Source organism: Entelurus aequoreus, linkage group LG08, assembly GCF_033978785.1.
Source record: "Entelurus aequoreus isolate RoL-2023_Sb linkage group LG08, RoL_Eaeq_v1.1, whole genome shotgun sequence".
In the NCBI taxonomy this organism is placed as follows: domain Eukaryota; kingdom Metazoa; phylum Chordata; class Actinopteri; order Syngnathiformes; family Syngnathidae; genus Entelurus; species Entelurus aequoreus.
Window position 1 is genome coordinate 21,444,284 of NC_084738.1, and position 17,883 is coordinate 21,462,166.

The 17,883-nt window shown below is 39.6% G+C and overlaps 2 protein-coding genes across 2 annotated transcripts; one reads left to right on the forward strand and one right to left on the reverse strand.

Annotated features, from left to right (window-relative positions):
* Window positions 1-17: 17 nt before the first annotated feature.
* gnptg (N-acetylglucosamine-1-phosphate transferase subunit gamma) lies at window positions 18-5,846 on the reverse strand. The gene is made up of 11 exons (XM_062055936.1): window positions 5,511-5,846; window positions 5,392-5,446; window positions 5,255-5,322; window positions 5,108-5,162; window positions 3,114-3,197; window positions 2,950-3,043; window positions 2,771-2,885; window positions 696-778; window positions 503-631; window positions 322-403; window positions 18-247 (listed from the first exon to the last, which is right to left on the reverse strand). The coding sequence occupies exons 1-11, from the start codon at window positions 5,575-5,577 to the stop codon at window positions 186-188; spliced, it is 894 nt and encodes a 297-aa protein (XP_061911920.1). The 5' UTR covers window positions 5,578-5,846; the 3' UTR covers window positions 18-185.
* Window positions 5,847-6,204: 358 nt separating this feature from the next.
* On the forward strand, window positions 6,205-17,847 carry tsr3 (TSR3 ribosome maturation factor). Its single transcript, XM_062055935.1, has 6 exons — window positions 6,205-7,035; window positions 7,176-7,389; window positions 12,193-12,386; window positions 12,481-12,648; window positions 17,363-17,417; window positions 17,540-17,847. Exons 1-6 carry the CDS (start codon window positions 6,885-6,887, stop codon window positions 17,703-17,705), a joined length of 948 nt encoding a protein of 315 aa, XP_061911919.1. The 5' UTR covers window positions 6,205-6,884; the 3' UTR covers window positions 17,706-17,847.
* Window positions 17,848-17,883: the final 36 nt, after the last annotated feature.

Genomic DNA, 17,883 nt, shown 5'->3' on the forward strand with positions numbered 1-17,883 from the left:
ATTCCAAAGGAAAGAAATTGAGCCGTAGGTGTCTTTTTAATTAAATTAAAAGGTTTTTCATCAAAACATTTTGTAAATAAATTAAAGAGTATTTTTAACACAATGTATCCCAAATTTGGGATATTAATGTTGATTCCAACATGTCCCCTTTTCTTTATCAACGCCTCTTAGAGGAAAAAAAACTTTCAGCCGGCATCCCCTCGTAAATGTTGCAGCATAGTTGTGGTCCCGGCCCCTTTTGTTCCATCTGTAACAGAACAAAAATATATTAGGCACCGATGTCTACACTCAGATCTTTTTGGATGAGCTGCTCTGCGTTACCTGTTTGTGAATGGAATGGAATATTGTGATGAGTGAGGAGGGCTCGCAGTCTTTCAATCTCTTCTTGCTGTTTTTGGAAGTCCTGTAAAAGATATTGCCTAGCATGTAAGAACATATTAAGGTTGAACATGTCAAAAAAATGCATTTCATTTTGATGTTACCTTTTTATAACTATGCCTACCTCATTACATTTCTCTAAAGAGCTGTGTGTTTCCCATTGAACAGCAGCCTCGGGTAACTTTACTTTCACTTTGTGACTCTTCAGGAACCCAGCATCTTCAAATATATCCCTCAGGAGATTTCCATATCCCTATAAAGAATAAACAATTTCAACACACAAAGAGGAGCATTTTATAACAGAAACTTACACTTACTTGCTCAGTGATAAGACCTTCATAACGGGCCTGCTCTGCCTCATCCCATCGCTTTTGCAGCGTCTCACTCAGGGTGGGGTATACTTGAAAATAGCAGACAAAGTAGACTTAGAGCCTGATTTACTAAGATTCAAATACCACGGGCTGAATAGCGTGTGCAAGCTATAAAATTGTGTGTACTACTAGTGAACGTGTTGCAAGCAACTTACCAACACGGCGTGTGCAATTGAAAAGTGGTGCAGACTGCCTTAAGTGAGGATTCTGTGTGTACTTTATAGAACATCAACACGGAGACTCATTTACTGCACATTGTTATCATGCTCCTACCTGTGGGGTTTTGCTATGTTTTCAAACATGCAGAAGACATATACTACTTTTATTGGGCATTTTAGAAGCAGTCCTGCAGTGCATCTACATTAAAACCACTTTTTTCTTTAAGGCTGAAGGTGCACTTATTGGAGAGAGGCTGTATATATCCGCTCAAGATGCAAAAAATGCATACTTAAATATATTTTTGCTTTATGAAATATTTAAACATTCTGTGGAAAAAAAAACGAACATTAAAAATAAGACACCAAAACACAATTAGAATTAGTTTTAATCAACCACTCTAGCAGCTATAAAATTATAAAATGATGTTGCTGAATAGACTGTGTGTAATATGTCTTGACTGTCCAAAATGTCGATACACACACGGACAATCTATCATTTGTCTGCAGCGCGAGCACCGATCCAGCAGCTGTGTGTGGAACTGTCAGTTTGCACGTGCTAATCATAACACAAAATAGTGTTCACTGTTTTGTGTAATAAGCCTGACCGCCCAAAATGCACGAGCACCAATCCTACAGCTGCGTGTAGAACTGTCAGTTTGCACATACTTCCTACACGTGCTAAATAAAGTGCAAAATAGTGAAATAATTATATTTGCATCGACTCCCAGTCTTTTGGAGTCTTTTGATGATCAGCATATATTTTGTATATTAATGAAGAAAGAGTCGCAGAATGGATTGCACGCCTTATTCTTCACACTCAACAGACATTCTCCACTTTGCACATGTTTAGAAGATCAGCTTTGCGTATACTATCAGGTTTGCACGTGTTTTGGTACACGCAAACCTTTAGTAAATCAGGGGCCGTACTTATCAAGCTTCTTAGAATTACTCCTAAGAAGTCTGCTAAGAGTTGACTTAAGAGTAAATAAATTCTTCGCTGAAAGCTGCACTTAAAAGTTAGTTATCAAGCGTCTTACTCACACTTTCAGCGAAGTGTAGGACTGAATCTTAAGTGTCACACTCAGAGCTGAATTACGACATTACTATGTGCCGTAAACGGAATTTTAGGTGACTCATTTCTGTGTACATAGAAATGACCAATCCCGGAAGGCAATCCGGTGTCTAAGAATAAAGAAATATCTTGGAAATATTTAAGTGGACAATGGGAGTGTATATTTTGACAAACTACAAAATAATACAAAACAAACTAGTCCCCGCCGGCACTCACGCTACCGCTCCCTCTCTTCTCTCGCCCACACACTCACTGACGTCACTCACCTCACGGCCACACACATACGCTACTGTCATGACATTTTCTTTCCAATTCATTAATTAGGCAACTAATTTGAAACTGGTGTGGGTGGCTCTATATATACTAGCCCACTGCAGCCACATGCAAAAATCTACAAGGAATCGAAAAGTATTAAATCTGTGACAAAAATAATACCCGCTCTGTCTAAACGATACCGTTTGATCAGCTGCTCGTCATCAAACAAATTCAGGACATTGTTCCGTTCCCTGAACGTTCGCGCACGTCTCTCTCGCCTCAGTGCCATCCCCTGCTGGCAACTCCTAACCACTTAAGACACCTCTGAAGGTCTCTTAAATATCGTGGAGAGTAGGAGTGATTCTTAGACTTAAGAACGTTGATAAAAAGCTTTTATTCTTAAGTTTGAGAGTAGGACTAAATTTCGCAAATTCTCAGGACTTAAGTGTAAAATGGCACTCTTAAGAAGCTTGATAAGTACGGCCCCAGGCCTTTAATGTTGCAAGTATGTCTTCAACCATGACACCTTAGCTTACCTAAAAGAGAATGTGGATGGCAAACAAGTGGCGTCTCAAACGTTAGTGAGTACACGCATGTGCTGGGCTCCGAGACCTGAGCAACCTTGCTGTGGGCGCTGCACACAAGAATCACCTGCAGAAAAAATAAATAAAAAACATTATTATTGATTTATAAGTGTGTTGCACTCTTTGCTCACCTTTGCCTCTCTGTTTCTGGTGCCACATGTGTCTCCGTCTCTCATCCACATGCCCTTAAATGTGTTGTTTTCTATTTCCCACTCCTGCCAAATCCTGTTAAGAACCCACAATTAGAATATGAGTCACTGGCAAACATCTGCACTTGTTACTGTAGGCATCTCACCCCAAGATCCCACTGTAGGCATTCCATCTGAATGATTGTTCATGTTGGGTGATGTTGTGAAATGGGCATAACTCATATCTATACCTGAAACAACACAAATGCAATATGTAAATTTTTATCTCAAATATACCATGACGTGTAGGTGCAGTTTTATCTTGTAATGTTACCATGATTTGTGGGTGCACAGTTTTATCTCTAATACATTTCACCATGATGAGTACAATGCACATTTTTACACATTTGTATCTGGAATAAAATAACCATGATATACAAAACCCAAAACCAGTCAAGTTGGCACGTTGTGTAAATCGTAAATATAAACAGAATACAATGATTTGCAAATCCTTTTCAACCTATGTTCAATTGAATAGACTGCAAAGACAAGATACTTAATGTTCGAACTGGTAAACTTTTTTTTTTTGCAAATATTAGCTTATTTAGAATTTGATGCCTGCAACATGTTTTAAAAAAAGCTGGCAAAAGTGGCAAAAAAGACTGAGAAAGTTGAAGGCTCATCAAACACTTATTTGGAACATCCCACAGGTGAACAGGCTAATTGGGAACAGGTGGGTGCCATGGTTGGGTATAAAAGCAGCTTTCATGAAATGCTCAGTCATTCACAAACAAGGATGGGGCGAGGGTCACCACTTTGTCAACAAATGCGTGAGCAAATTGTCGAACGGTTTAAGAACAATTCTCAAGCAGCTAGTGCAAGGAATTTAGGGATTTCACCATCTACGGTCCGTAATATTATCAAAAGGTTCAGAGAATCTGGAGAAATCCCTGCACATAAGCGGCAGTGCCGAAAAGCAACTTTGAATGCCTGTGACATTCGATCCCTCAGGCGGTACTGGAAAAAGGATAAAGGATATCACCACATGGACTCAGGAACACTTCAGAAAACCACTGTCAGTAACTACAGTTGGTCGCTACACCTGTACGTGCAAGTTAAAACTCTACTATGCAAAGTGAAAGCCATTTATCAACAACACCCAGAAACGCCGCCGGCTTCGCTGGGCCCGAGCTCATCTAAGATGGACTGATGCAAAGTGGGAAAGTGTTCTGTGGTCTGACGAGTCCACATTTCAAATTGTTTTTGGAAACGGTGGACGTTGTGTCCTCCGGACCAAAGAGGAAAAGAACCATCCGGACTGTTATAGGCGCATTGTTCAAAATCAGAAATACTTTATTAATCCCAGAGGGGAAATTAAAATTTTCAGCACAATCCCATTCAAGAACAGGATCGCTGACGGGTCTGCCAACTTCCGGCGCCTCTTATTAAAAAGGTGAGGTACAGGTAAACAATCGGGGGGGGGGTGAGAAAAAAAAAAATCAGTCTAAGCCTGCCAAAAGCCAGCATCTGTGATGGTATAGGGGTGTATTAGTGCCCAAGACATGGGTGGCTTACACATACAGGTTTTGGAGCAACATATGTTGCCATCCAACCAAAGGACGCCCCTGTTTATTTCAGCAAGACAATGCCAATGCCACATTCTGCTTGTGTTACAACAGCGTGGTTTCATAGTAAAAGAGTGCAGGTACTAGACTGGCCTGCCTGTAGTCCAGAGCTGTCTCCCATTGAAAATGTGTGGTGCATTATGAATACCCCAACAGAGACCCCGGACTGTTGAACAACTTAAGCTGTACATCAAGCAAGAATGGGAAAGAATTCCACCTGAAAAACTTCAAAAATTGGTCTCCTCAGTTCCCAAACGTTTACTGAGTGGTGTTAAAAGGAAAGGCCATGTAACACAGTGGTAAAAATGCCCCTGTGCCAACTTTTTGGCAATGTGTTGCATGCCATTAAATTCTAAGTTAATGATTATTTGCAAAAGAATAAGTTTCTCAGTTTGAACATTATAAATATCTTGTCTTTGCAGTCTATCCAATTGAATATAAGTTGAAAAGGATTTGCAAATCATTGTATTCTGTTTTTATTTACCATTTACACAACGTGCCAACTTCACTGGTTTTGGCTTTTGTACAATACTTACGTTGACTCAGTAAGACTGAAACACTTCCCAGCCAAACGATGAAGGTGTGCAGGTCCTATCATCGACAAGATCATTAGCAACAACACAAATGGAGCCGGGACATAAACAGAATACATTATTGACTTAGAAAATGACATTTTAACATACCAGACACCGGGGACGGCAGCACTCTCGCCTGCATTCTGTTTCCCTGAGCCAAAATGTTGTTGTTAATCCTTAAAGAGAGAAACAACTGTCAGGATAGGAAGAAAAGCAACACTTTTGCAGCTTTTAACGTGACGCACCCAAATGTGTTCGGCGCTTCAACTATCTTCATTTTACCCGCCAGTCCGTTGTTTACTACGCAAAATACATGTGGCATTAATATGGCTGTTTAGATAATGTATGTCGATCAATTGCTTACCGAAAAGACAAAGGCACATAGTGAAGGCTAATATCAAGCGATATATCTCATTATTCGAGCAGCCCATTGTTGAATTCAATGTTTAAAAATATCAACGTTCCTGATCGCCTCTGTTAAAAATACAAATGTCTTCCGGGTCGATGCGAATCACGTGACGTAAATATCTCATAAGCATGCGCCGTGTATTTCAAGGCTTGAACGTCGCACTTGGATCACATTATGCAAAAGTTGAAGACCGATATTCAGCGGAATATCTCATTAATTGAGAAGAAAATTGTTGAATTTAGTGGTTAAAATGTAAGCATTTCTAATGACTTAAGTTAAAATACAGTCTTCCGGGTTGGATACCAATCACGTGACAACAATATATTGCGCGCATGCTCCGTGCACATCAAGGCTAACACGTCGCACTTTCCACAACAGTAGCCAAAAGTTGAAGTTTGGATTATTTCACAAGCTTTTATCATATTATGCAAAAGTTGAAGACCATTATTCAGTGGCATATCGCATTAATCGAGAAGAAAATTGTTGAATTTAGTGGTTAAAATGTTAGCATTTCTAATAAGTTAAAATACAGTCTTCCGGGTTGGATACCAATCACGTGACAACAATATATTGCGCGCATGCTCCGTGCATATCAAGGCTAGCACGTCGCACTTTCCACAACAGTAGCCAAAAATTGAAGTTTGGATTATTTCACAAGCTTTTATCACATTATGCAAAAGTTGAAGACCGATATTCAGCGGCATATTGCATTAATCGAGAAGAAAATTTTTGAATTTAATGGTTAAAATGTAAGCATTTCTAATGACTTACGGTATTTTAAAATACAGTCTTTCGGGTTGGATACCAATCACGTGACAACAATATATTGCGCGCATGCTCCGTGCACATCAAGGCTAGCACGTCGCACTTTCCACAACAGTAGCCAAAAATTGAAGTTTGGATTATTTCACAAGCTTTTATCACATTATGCAAAAGTTGAAGACCGATATTCAGCGGCATATCTCATTAATCGAGAAGAAAATTGTTGAATTTAGTGGTTAAAATGTAAGCATTTCTAATGACTTAAGTTAAAATACAGTCTTCCGGGTTGGATACCAATCACGTGACAAATATATATTGCGCGCATGCTCCGTGCACATCAAGGCTAGCACGTCGCACTTTCCACAACAGTATAGCCAAAAGTTGAAGTTTGGATTATTTCACGAGCTTTCGTGGTTCATCAATATAAGTTGTAATAATAGACACAAGCGTACACGTAAAGCTAGAGGTATCCGGCGTTTATATTAGTATTGTTTTGCCAACATGCTAATGTCAGTATCGTGGTTAGTACAATGCTAGCTAGCACGTGTTGTTTTTGACAGTCATTACATGAAAAAATCAGACTTTCGGGGGACAAAAATGGGACGAAAAAAGCCGGGCAAGTTTGTGCGTTCTGATAATAAAGGAAAAGATAAACGACACAAGATGAAGGGGAAATCATTAGAAGCCTTTACAGAAGAAATGCACTCGGCATTTGAAGGTAAACACACAACCATGTCAAGTCATTGTTTGCCATAATATTTATGTTGAGTAAATGAAATGATCTACTGTAAGTTGGCAATATTACTAATTAGCATTATCACATGGTCATGTGATCCTCCTCCTGTCACTGTTTTGTAGCAAGTCTTCGCTTGGAGGGGGAGGGAGCAGAGAGCCCCCAAATTAAACTACCTTGTCCACTTGCCATGTGGGAGCTGGGACATTGTGATCCCAAACGTTGCACAGGCAGAAAGCTGGCAAGAAAGGGCTTTGTGCACAACCTGCGTCTCAATCAGAGATTTCATGGACTGGTATTGAGTCCAATGGGCACAAAGTATGTGACACCAGGTGACAGGTATGTATGCTAGTGATGGGTTGATGAGGCCTCATGAAGCGTTTCGACACATTGCAAAACTGTATTGATACTGTGTCATACTGTGTCACTAAATACTGACATCTGCTGGACATTAAAAATCCCTACAGGCAACCTATGGACCGACACTGATTTTATGACCTAGTATATAAATTAATATAAACCAAGTCATTGTATTTCATTTAGGATTATTTAATATCTTCATTTAAATAAAAATATATTTTTATCTTTTTTAGATACAGTCAAATAATGTGAACATGTATCATGACTAGGATGGTAGAAGGTGGGGATTGAACCCCAGTAACCGATTGCTGGCACGGCCACGCTACCAACTTCGCCACGCCTCATTCCTGTACCTTCTCTAGTAACAGTAGTGATGGGTCCTGCAACACAGATGCATCGGCGCATGCGTCGAGCTCATAGAGCGAAACCCTGTGTCGGTGCGCGTACCGCTTTTAGAAAGTCACGTGACCGATACGCGAACTGTATCGCACTGACGCCTCCTCTGTGCCCTGTGAGCAACATTCCCTCTAAGGTGCGCGCCTGCACAATTGCGCAGTGCTCAATCGTCCTCCGCGCACACCGTGCGCCGCACAGCCAATATATGCCGCGCACCAAATCAAACCCATCTGAATTCTAAACAAAATAAACACATTTATTCTGTGTGATTTTGAAATGCAACTTTGAGTGACAGTGACAACAAGCGGCCCTAACGGTGTTCGTCAACAACACGCATTGCGCCGCTTCCTAATAAACACAGTTTGACGCGCAGGCGTCAGTGCGATACAGTTCATGAGCGGTCACGTGACCAAAACAGCTCGTGTTCGGTCACGTGACTTTCTAAAAGCGATACGCGCACCGACACAGGGTATCGCTCTATGAGCTCGACGCATGCGCCGATGCATCGGTGTTGCCGGACCCATCACTAATGTATGCCATTAGTTGCATCCATGTGGTTGCACAGCAACTACAGTATGAAATGGCTGCTTTGTTAGGAAAAAGGCTATGAAAATTGCAAATGGAATGACACACTGAATACGGATACTGATGCTTTATTTGTGACATGGGGCAATGCACATAAATTAACATATAAAATGTGAATGTGCTAGAGCAGGCCTGGGCAATTATTTTGACTCGGGTTCCAATTTTAGAGAAAAAATGTGTCTGGGGGCCGGTATATCAGAATTTAAAGGCCTACTGAAACCCACTACTACCGACCACGCAGTCAGATAGTTTATACATCAATGATGAAATCTTAACATTGCAACACATGCCAATACGGCCGGGTTAACTTATAAAGTGCAATTTTAAATTTCCCGCCACACTTCCTGTTGAAAACGTCTAGATATGATGACGTATGCGCGTGACGTCAACGGTTGATACGGAAGTATTCGGACCCATTGAATCCAATACAAAAAAGCTCTGTTTTCATCCCAAAATTCCACAGTATTCTGGACATCTGTGTTGATGAATTTTTGCAATTTGTTTAATGAACAATGGAGACTGCAAAGAAGAAAGCTGTAGGTGGGATCAGTGTATTAGCGGCTGGCTGCAGCAACACAACCAGGAGGACTTTGAGGATAGCAGACGCGCTATCCGTAGCTAAGTTAGCTTCAATGGCGTCGTTAGCAACAGCATTGCTAAGCTTCGCCAAGCTGGAAAGCATTAACTGTGTATTTACATGTCCAGAGTTTGGTAGTATTGTTGATCTTCTGTCTATCTTTCCAGTCAGGGACTTATTTGTTTTGTTTCTATATGCAGTAAAGCCCGATGCTATCACCTTAGCTCAGTAGCTAAAGAGCTTCACCGATGTATTGTCGTGGAGATAAAAGTCACTGTGAATGTCCATTTCGCGTTCTCGACTCTCATTTTCAAGAGGATATAGTATCCGAGGTGGTTTAAAATACAAATCCGTGATCTACAATAGAAAAAGGAGAGAGTGTGGAATCCAATGAACTCTTGTACCTAAGTTACGGTCAGAGCAAAAAAAGATATGTTCTGCACTGCACGCTACTCATTATATAATAAATGGGTTATACTTGTATAGCGCTTTTCTACCTTCAAAGTACTCAAAGTGCTTTGACAGTATTTCCACATTCACCCATTCACACACACATTCACACACTGATGGCGGGAGCTGCCATGCAAGGCGCTACCAGCAGCCATCAGGAGCAAGGGTGAAGTGTCTTGCCCAAGGACACAACGGACGTGACTAGGATGGTAGAAGGTGGGGATTGAACCCCAGTAACCAGCAACCGTCCGATTGCTGGCACGGCCACTCTACCCACTTCGCCACGCCGTCACTTCACTTTTTTAGTCCTTCACTTTCACGTTCCTCATCCACGAATCTTTCATCCTCGCTCAAATTAATGGGGTAATCGTCGCTTTCTCGGTCCGAATCTCTCTCGCTGCTGGTGTAAACAATAGGAAAATGTGAGCAGTCCTTCCTCCGGTGTCGTCACGCTACTTCCGGTAGGGGCAAGGCTTTTTTTTATCAGAGACCAAAAGTTGCGAACTTTATCGTCGTTGTTCTATACTAAATCCTTTCAGCAAAAATATGGCAATATCGCGAAATGATCAAGTATGACACATAGAATGGATCTGCTATCCCCGTTTAAATAAAAAAAATTCATTTCAGTAGGTCTTTAAGAAACTTCTACAAAACCTCACAATAATGTCTGAATGCTAAAAACGTTATGACTGACCGCCTTAAAAAACGGAATGGCATTTAAATTTTTTTTACTGAATGAGGCACCCAGAATGTACATGAAAATAAAGAATGTGGGATTTACAATATTAACTATGAAGGATAAAACACTGAATATTGACAACATGAACGTCACACCCCCCCTCCATCCACATATTTTACAATTAAGCGAAATGCAACAAAAATATAAACGCGAAGGGTAAAAGAAAAAAACCCACCTACAATCTGATATATCACTAAGCTTTAGAACTTTGTTGTAAAAATTTCCTTCCGCGTCTGTCCCTGACACCCACATTTCAACTAATTAGATGACCACAGTAACTAATTAGATGACCATAGTAACTAATTATATTACCATAGTACTACTGTATCATGAAAAAGCACAGATTCCAACCATTAAATACTTTGTATAGTTGAAGACTTGCGGTCATTAGAAAACATCACTGCACATCATAATGGCAGCTACAATTTTCATCTTAAACATCTAAACAAATGATTTGGGAATGTTCGGCGGGCCAGATTGAAAAGCTTAACGGGCCGCATGTGGCCCCCGGGCCTTAATTTGCCCAGGTGTGTGCTAGAGTGTAGCCAAAGGTTGATTTCCATTTGTAGTCCCCGGCAGGTTGATGGTATACAACAAGGTCCATAAAAAACAGAAAGCACCAACATTAGACATAAACAATACATTAAAATACATCAACTCCGATGTAGACCGTGTTGTGGTGTAATACATAAAGATATATAAAAAACAGAAAAGTAAGACAGCTCCAACATCAGATGTAATTATTTTTTTAAAAATACACAGCCCCAGATATAGTAATACAAATACAATGAAATGGACGCCCATATAAAACAGAAGGTTGCTGCATGACCTCAACGCAGGACAGATCAACAATAAAGTCGTCATAGTAGTTAAAGTGCTTAAAGCAGATGGAGAAGTGCTAAATTATTACATAGAAGTTAAAGTGCTGGTATTATAGAACATAGCCCTATTGCACTAATAGTTAGCATTAACAGATGTGTTTGTGGTCATACAAAAATAACAAATGTGTCAATTTGTTTAAATCCAGGAACTAATTTTCCCCCTAGGAAATACTGTAAATTGAAATAAATATTTTCCACTTCCACAAGGAAGTGTAAAGTAAGGCTTGCTAAAGGTGAGTCAACTTCATGTATAACATTTATAGCAACTGTTAAATGTATAACATTTTATATATATATATATATATATATATATATATATATATATATCAATCAATCAATCAAAGTTTATTTATATAGCCCTTAATCACAAGTGTCTCAAAGGGCTGCACAAGCCACAATGAGATCCGACATCAGGGCAAGAAAAAACTCAACCCAATGAGAAACTTTGGAGGGGGCCGCTGATGTGGGTACCCCACGCCCCTGGGCGACCGGTACAATGGACGTCGAGTGGATCTAGTTAATAGTGTGACAGTACAGTCCATAGTGGGGCCAGCAGGGGATAATCTGGAGTGGAGACAAGTCAGCAGCACAGATATGTCCCCAACTGATGCACAGATGAGTGGTCCACCCCGGGTCCTGACTTTGAACAGCTAGGCATCATCTGTGGTCACCTAATAACCTCTCCACGCAGGAGAGGGGGGCAGAGGAGAAAAGACACGGCAGATCAACTCGTCTAAAAGGGGGATCTATTTAAAGGCTAGCGTATACAAATGAGTTTTAAGATGGGACTTAAACGCTTCTACTGAAGTAGCATCTCTAACTGTTACTGGGAGGGCATTCCAGAGTACTGGAGCCCGAATAGAAAACGCAGATTTCTTGCCGGGACATATGGTACAATACAATCAGCAAGATAGGATGGAGCTAGACTGTTTAGTATTTTATACTTAAATAGTAAAATATATGTATCTGAATATGAAGTATTCTCAACAAGAATAAAAAGAATGTCCAATCAAACCTAAAACAATAGTTTGTGCACTCCCCATTCAACTCACGAGAAGGTTTGGTGTGCTTAATATTGAGTAAAATCAAAATGTGTACCTCTTTTATCTCATTTTTTGTTTGGAGATCTGAACTTCTTAAAACGTGTCTCACAGGGAGATCGTGGCCCAGCACGGACTCGCAGTGATTGATTGCTCCTGGGCCAAACTGGAGGAGACGCCGTTCAATAAGATGATCGGAAGTCATCCCCGCCTACTGCCGTACCTTGTCGCTGCAAACCCCGTCAACTACGGGAAGCCTTGCAAATTATCTTGTGTTGAAGCTTTCGCTGCCACCTTTTGTATTGTAGGTAAGGCCTACGCACACTATTCTACAATCATCGCATTACTCCGAAAATGATCATATTTACATACACTCACATTGTTATATTCCATTTTTGGCAGGTTTTAAAGAGCTGGCTGTGCTTTTGTTGAAGAAATTTAAGTGGGGCACCGTGTTCCTGGAGCTCAATAAGGATCTGCTCGAGCGCTACGCTGCGTGCCAGTCAGAGGATGAGTTGCTCACTGTCGAAAAGGACTTTCTCACAACCAAACCCGAGGACGACGAATTTGGTAATAATGAGCTCGACTGTATTATACATGCAATGTTTTCTTTGTTTGTTTGTTTGTTTTGGTTAACAACTAAATTACAAAAGTCTAAGTCTTGCCATACTGTATAGTGTATTGACCTGACTATAAGACAACCCCTCTTTTTCAAGACCTGTTTTTGGAACAGTATTTTACTCTTTTTTTATTAATTTTTTTATTTTTGTTTAATCCTATTTTCCTATGAGATAACATGTTAAAAAACAACATATCTGTTTGATGGCTACGTCTCTCCAGGTCACTGTGTGAGTGGCAGGAAAAAAAGCTTGCCTGAGGAAAAGCTTTTTGGCGCCTCCTGTTGTATAAGTCTCATATTTTTCGGGAAGGGGTGTACTGTCTTGGGTTTGGGACAATAGGGTACAGCAGTGTTTCTTAACTATTGGGCTCACAGGGAGATTGTGGCCCATTGTTGACCCACAATTACCCCTAGAGGGCTGTCAAAAAATATGTGTTTCTCAGCTGTGGTCCGTGTGGACCGCAGCGCTCAGTTGTAATACACTTTTTCACCACGTGTGGCAGTAATTAGACTTAGACTTAGACTTATTTTTATTGTCATTCAAATTTGAACTTTACAGTACAGATAAGAATTACATTTTGTTGCATTAGCTCGTTGTAGTGCAGGATAAATAATAATAATAATAATGGATTAGATTTTATATCGCACTTTTCTATTATTAGATACTCAAAGCGCTCACAGAGAAGTGGGAACCCATCATTCATTCACACCTGGTGGTGGTAAGCTACATTTGTAGCCACAGCTGCCCTGGGGTAGACTGACGGAAGCGAGGCAATATAAAAGAGCAATAAGGTGCAGAGGGTTTGCATTTACAAAATAAGAATATCAACAAACATAAGAAGCTAAAGTCATAGAGAAGTTTCTTAAGCAAAACAACTATTAATGAAGTGGTGAAGCTATGTTTTCATTTGTTTGATTTTTTTTCATTTTATTTACAGTTTATTTAGGAAACATATTATTATGTTTTTTTAATTTAGTTAGAATGTGTTTATTATAGCATGGCATAATTGTATGTAAATTTATTTTCAAGCAGTTTTATGAGTACCTTCTTTTGCAGTGTATTTTATTTTTTTATTTATTCAATCAGCCTGACCTAAGCCCTTTTTTTAACCTTTATTTACCCAGGAAAGTCCCATTGAGATCAAGAATATCTTTTTCAAAGGAGTCCTGCACATTCCAACACCAGTGTAGGTGTCGCTGATCATCTCTGATAATCTTTATGATTAATAGGTAGTTTCATATCATTTGACAAGGTCTGCCCTGTTGAACTGTAAGTCGGTTAGGTATAATTATTCAATACGATTCAAATTAAAGGTAGTGAAAAAGTTGGGCCCTGAGGTCAAAAACGTTAAGAACCCCTGGGATACAGTAGTGTATGTTGTACCCTAAAGACACTGTTTGCAACTTGCTCAAAGTTAAATGTTTTAAATATATGTTGCTTATGTTACCATTAGTGGTTTAACCCAACACATTTTTCGCAATTACTACTTCTATTGAATAAAAATGGTTGTCGGTCTAAGGAATTTGTCTGACTTAAGGCTTGTCACTGTCTCATCCCCACGTAAACGCAGACACCGCAAAAGCCATAAAAGGAGTCCAGGAGAAGCACCTAATAATTTGCTGTCATGTCGTTACGATATACATTTAATGATTGCCAACGTTAGTAGCTAAACTTTGCTAACTCACTATCATTAGCTAACAACACACCAAGTTGTATGTACAGGTGTAGTTTGCGTCATTACGTACTAAAAGCCGAAAGAGGGCTGGGTAAAATGCTTACAATACTTTGGGAAGTTAGCGCCATCTGGGCATCTGCATTAGGGTTTCAAACAGCCCCTTTAAGGAAAAGAAAAGGACCCTTCCAATGGTACCTCAGTTGTTCTTAGTAAACCATTCCAACTGGACCGACAAAAAAATAATTGTACGGAAACTGACACAATATTCACCATAAAAAATAACGAAAATACAATTACTCTGTTCTACAGACCCAAAAATATTAACACAAAACACATTTTATGTAGCATAATTAGAGTTTTACATGTAGAAAAAAATGTGTACTACATAAAAATGAGGAATAACATTTACCTTGATGGAAGACACTTGTTGGCGAAGACGGCGATACGCCACATTCATATTTTGCTACAAGTTCTTTTTTCAGGCATGTGAAATCTCTGTTTTTAATCCAACTTTTTTTATTGGCATTTTCAAATAGTCAGAAAAAAGTGCAAGTCGAAACAGTACAATTTTAAAGTCAGTAAATTATTCACACCCTTTCCCTTAAAACCCAAACCACCCACCCACCTTCCCACCCCACTCAGGTCACACCAACAAGGGACATATGGCACAAACATATAACAAGTAAGACAACAAAGACAGACACATTCACACACACACACACACACACACACACACACATAGAGGCCAGAGACAAACAGACAGGCTGAAAGGAGAGAGAAAAAAAGAAAATAATAATAAATAAAAGGGAGATTATTCCTCATCTGTGTCTGGGCATAAATCAAGAGAGTTGACATACAGCAAGAAAGGACTCCAAGAGCTTTCAAACGCTTGAGCAGAGCCTTTTAGCGAAAACCTAAGCTTTTCCAGTTTTAGATTGTAGAGAACCTCTCTAATCCAACGGCCGTGTGATGGGGGCGAGCCAGCTTCCAATTAAATAAGATCAATCGCCTGGCCAGCAAGGTGAAATCTCTGTTTTTAAACATTAATTTTTGCGTCAAAATATCACTTTCTCGTTTTTTTAATGAACTATCAATAAAGATAGGATCCAAACAAAATTTGTTGGAACGCTCGCCTCAACCGCAGGCACTCGCTGTTTCTTGTGCCTTAACGCCGCACCAAGTTGCAGGACAGGGAGACGATCAGGAGCACATAAACAAGCTTGCTAGTTAGCTAACAATCTAGATAGCGTACTTGTAGTCGCCTCCGTTCACTAAGCCACAGCATTGATGATTGTATATTTTGCTGCTAATCATATACTATCAGAACACTGTTAGTTCCGAATCAGTTGTAGTTCTAGAGTATTTATTAGTAGCCAGCGAGAAGGGATATTGACAGATTGTTAACAGAGGTCACAACACTGGGGGTATTTTACTCAAGGGGGCGCAGCTACAGGTTAAAGTTGCCGTATACAAAACGTTTTCTGAGTTTTTTGCATGCATTTTATAGAATTTTGCATAACATTTTTAATAATAATATTGTTAGTAAATTATCAAATTAGAAAGACATTTGTCAAAAAGACATCAAAAAGAGTTTGGTAGAGAAAAACAACTTTAGGTAAAATTTAGTGTAGAAATGCACCCAATTGTAGTCTTGATTTTCAGAACAAATTGGAGGGCTTGCGTGACAGCACTTTGGGCTGATGGAAATGTTCCTCTTTTTTCTCAAAAGGTGCTCACATCCCTATTTATCGAATTCAATAGTGGTTCTCTCCTTCACAACTGTATTACCAATGATTTTTCTTCCATTTTGCTTCTGACATGTAAGTTCCCCAAAAAATTGGGATCAGTTCATTTGGTTAAGATCAAGCCTGTAACTGTAGTAACAATTAAAATGTAAATATTTCACTGACATCTTGAATCAAACGCAACAAAGCCTTTCTTTCCCCTCCAAACTACCCCGAAACAATTTTTTTTTTTTGGTTAAAACTGAACAATTTTTGCATGTTCAGATACTAAGACTAGACCGGTAAATCTGTTGTGTTTTGGAAAACCCTATTGCATTTTCATATTTGAACACTAATGCGTTGTTTATCAGATTTACTTATGATTTTGTGTCTTATTTTGTCTCTTTTGGTTTTTCTTCAACTGAATTTGTTGTATATAAGGTTTCAGGTGGTTGACACTATTTCTGCATAAGTCCGGGTGGAAAGGAGCACTACAACAGCCTCAGTCTTCTGCATTATCACCTGCACAAACTGTCCACCATCCCAGGTTGTGAAATATCATGCCATGTAACTAATTCATAGCTTGGTTGGTAGAGCGGCCGTGCCAGCAACTTGAGGGTTCTAGGTTCGATCCCTGCTTCTGCCTTCCTAGTCACAGCTGTTGTCTCCTTGCCAACCACACTGGTTTAAATATATCTTAGATAATGGGGTTCACTATGTAAAGTGTTTTGAAGCACTAGAGAAAAGCGCTATATAATTGACTTCACTATTTGGCCCCCTGGTGGCTTATTTTGCAGCTATACTCATCAACAACAATATAGCACAAAAAGTGTCACCAGCGCTTGTGATTCTTTGTTTGGACAACTTAATTAGTTTATTAAAGTTAAAGTACCACTGATAGTCACACACACACTAGGTGTGGTTAAATTACCCTCTGCATTTCACCCATCCCCTTGTTCCACCCCCTGGGAGGTGAGGGGAGCAGTGAGCAGCAGCGGTGGCCACGCTCTGCAATCATTTTGGTGATTTAACCCCCAAAAGAGCAATGGTTGACCCTACGATAAACAACAGGGTATACAAATACCACAAAATGTTGGCATATTTTTGTCAAAAATCTTATTGTGAAAAGTAGGGCCCTACAACAACTACTGTATTTGTAATTGTTGGTCCGACCTATATTCTGGTCAATAAATGAAGGTTAGAGCTTGTATAATAGCTCAGGAAAGCAAATTAATGTTTGTTGTTTTGGTTTTTTTTGTCAACAGATCCATTTGACGTTGACTCAGGAGTAGAATGTATGAATCTCAACAGACGTCATAGGTGAGCATCTTGTTTTTCATGTAATGTATTTTTATAACCAATACATACGACTATTGAGCTTGGTCCCCTGTACTGTACTTAAAAAATATTGACGTTTGTCCAAAACCCATTTGTGTATGCAGGGTACCTGAGGAGGAGGAGGAGGAAGAGGAGGATTCTAGTGAGGACGCTGACACATCAGAGGAGGATGAGGATGATGAAGCAGAATATGAAAAAAACAACGATGAGTCAGAACATGTCTCACACATTAAAGAGGAAGTAGCAGCTGCAGCAAAGTCGTCACATTGAAACTTATTTAAACTCCTTAGAAATTGAATGGCTGGTTAACAATAGAAAGAGCCTCCATATGTGTTGTGATTATCTTATTATGGTACATAAAGTCATTAACTGATGTTTTTATATAAATAAATAAATACATCTGGGATATGAGTTGCGTGTGTGTGTGTGTATTTTCATAAAATGTTTT

Bases quoted from the DNA above. Each gene is read 5' to 3' on its own strand.
- gnptg (XM_062055936.1), bottom strand. From the start codon at position 5,577: ATGGGCTGCTCGAATAATGAGATATATCGCTTGATATTAGCCTTCACT. The intron at 3,198-5,107 runs GTAAGTATTGTA...GTGTTGTTTCAG, and splicing joins TTCAGTCTTACTGAGTCAAC to GTATAGATATGAGTTATGCC. The intron at 3,044-3,113 runs GTGAGATGCCTA...GGTTCTTAACAG, and splicing joins GCCTACAGTGGGATCTTGGG to GATTTGGCAGGAGTGGGAAA.
- tsr3 (XM_062055935.1), top strand. From the start codon at position 6,885: ATGAAAAAATCAGACTTTCGGGGGACAAAAATGGGACGAAAAAAGCCG. The intron at 7,390-12,192 runs GTATGTATGCTA...CGTGTCTCACAG, and splicing joins TATGTGACACCAGGTGACAG to GGAGATCGTGGCCCAGCACG. The intron at 12,387-12,480 runs GTAAGGCCTACG...CATTTTTGGCAG, and splicing joins TGCCACCTTTTGTATTGTAG to GTTTTAAAGAGCTGGCTGTG.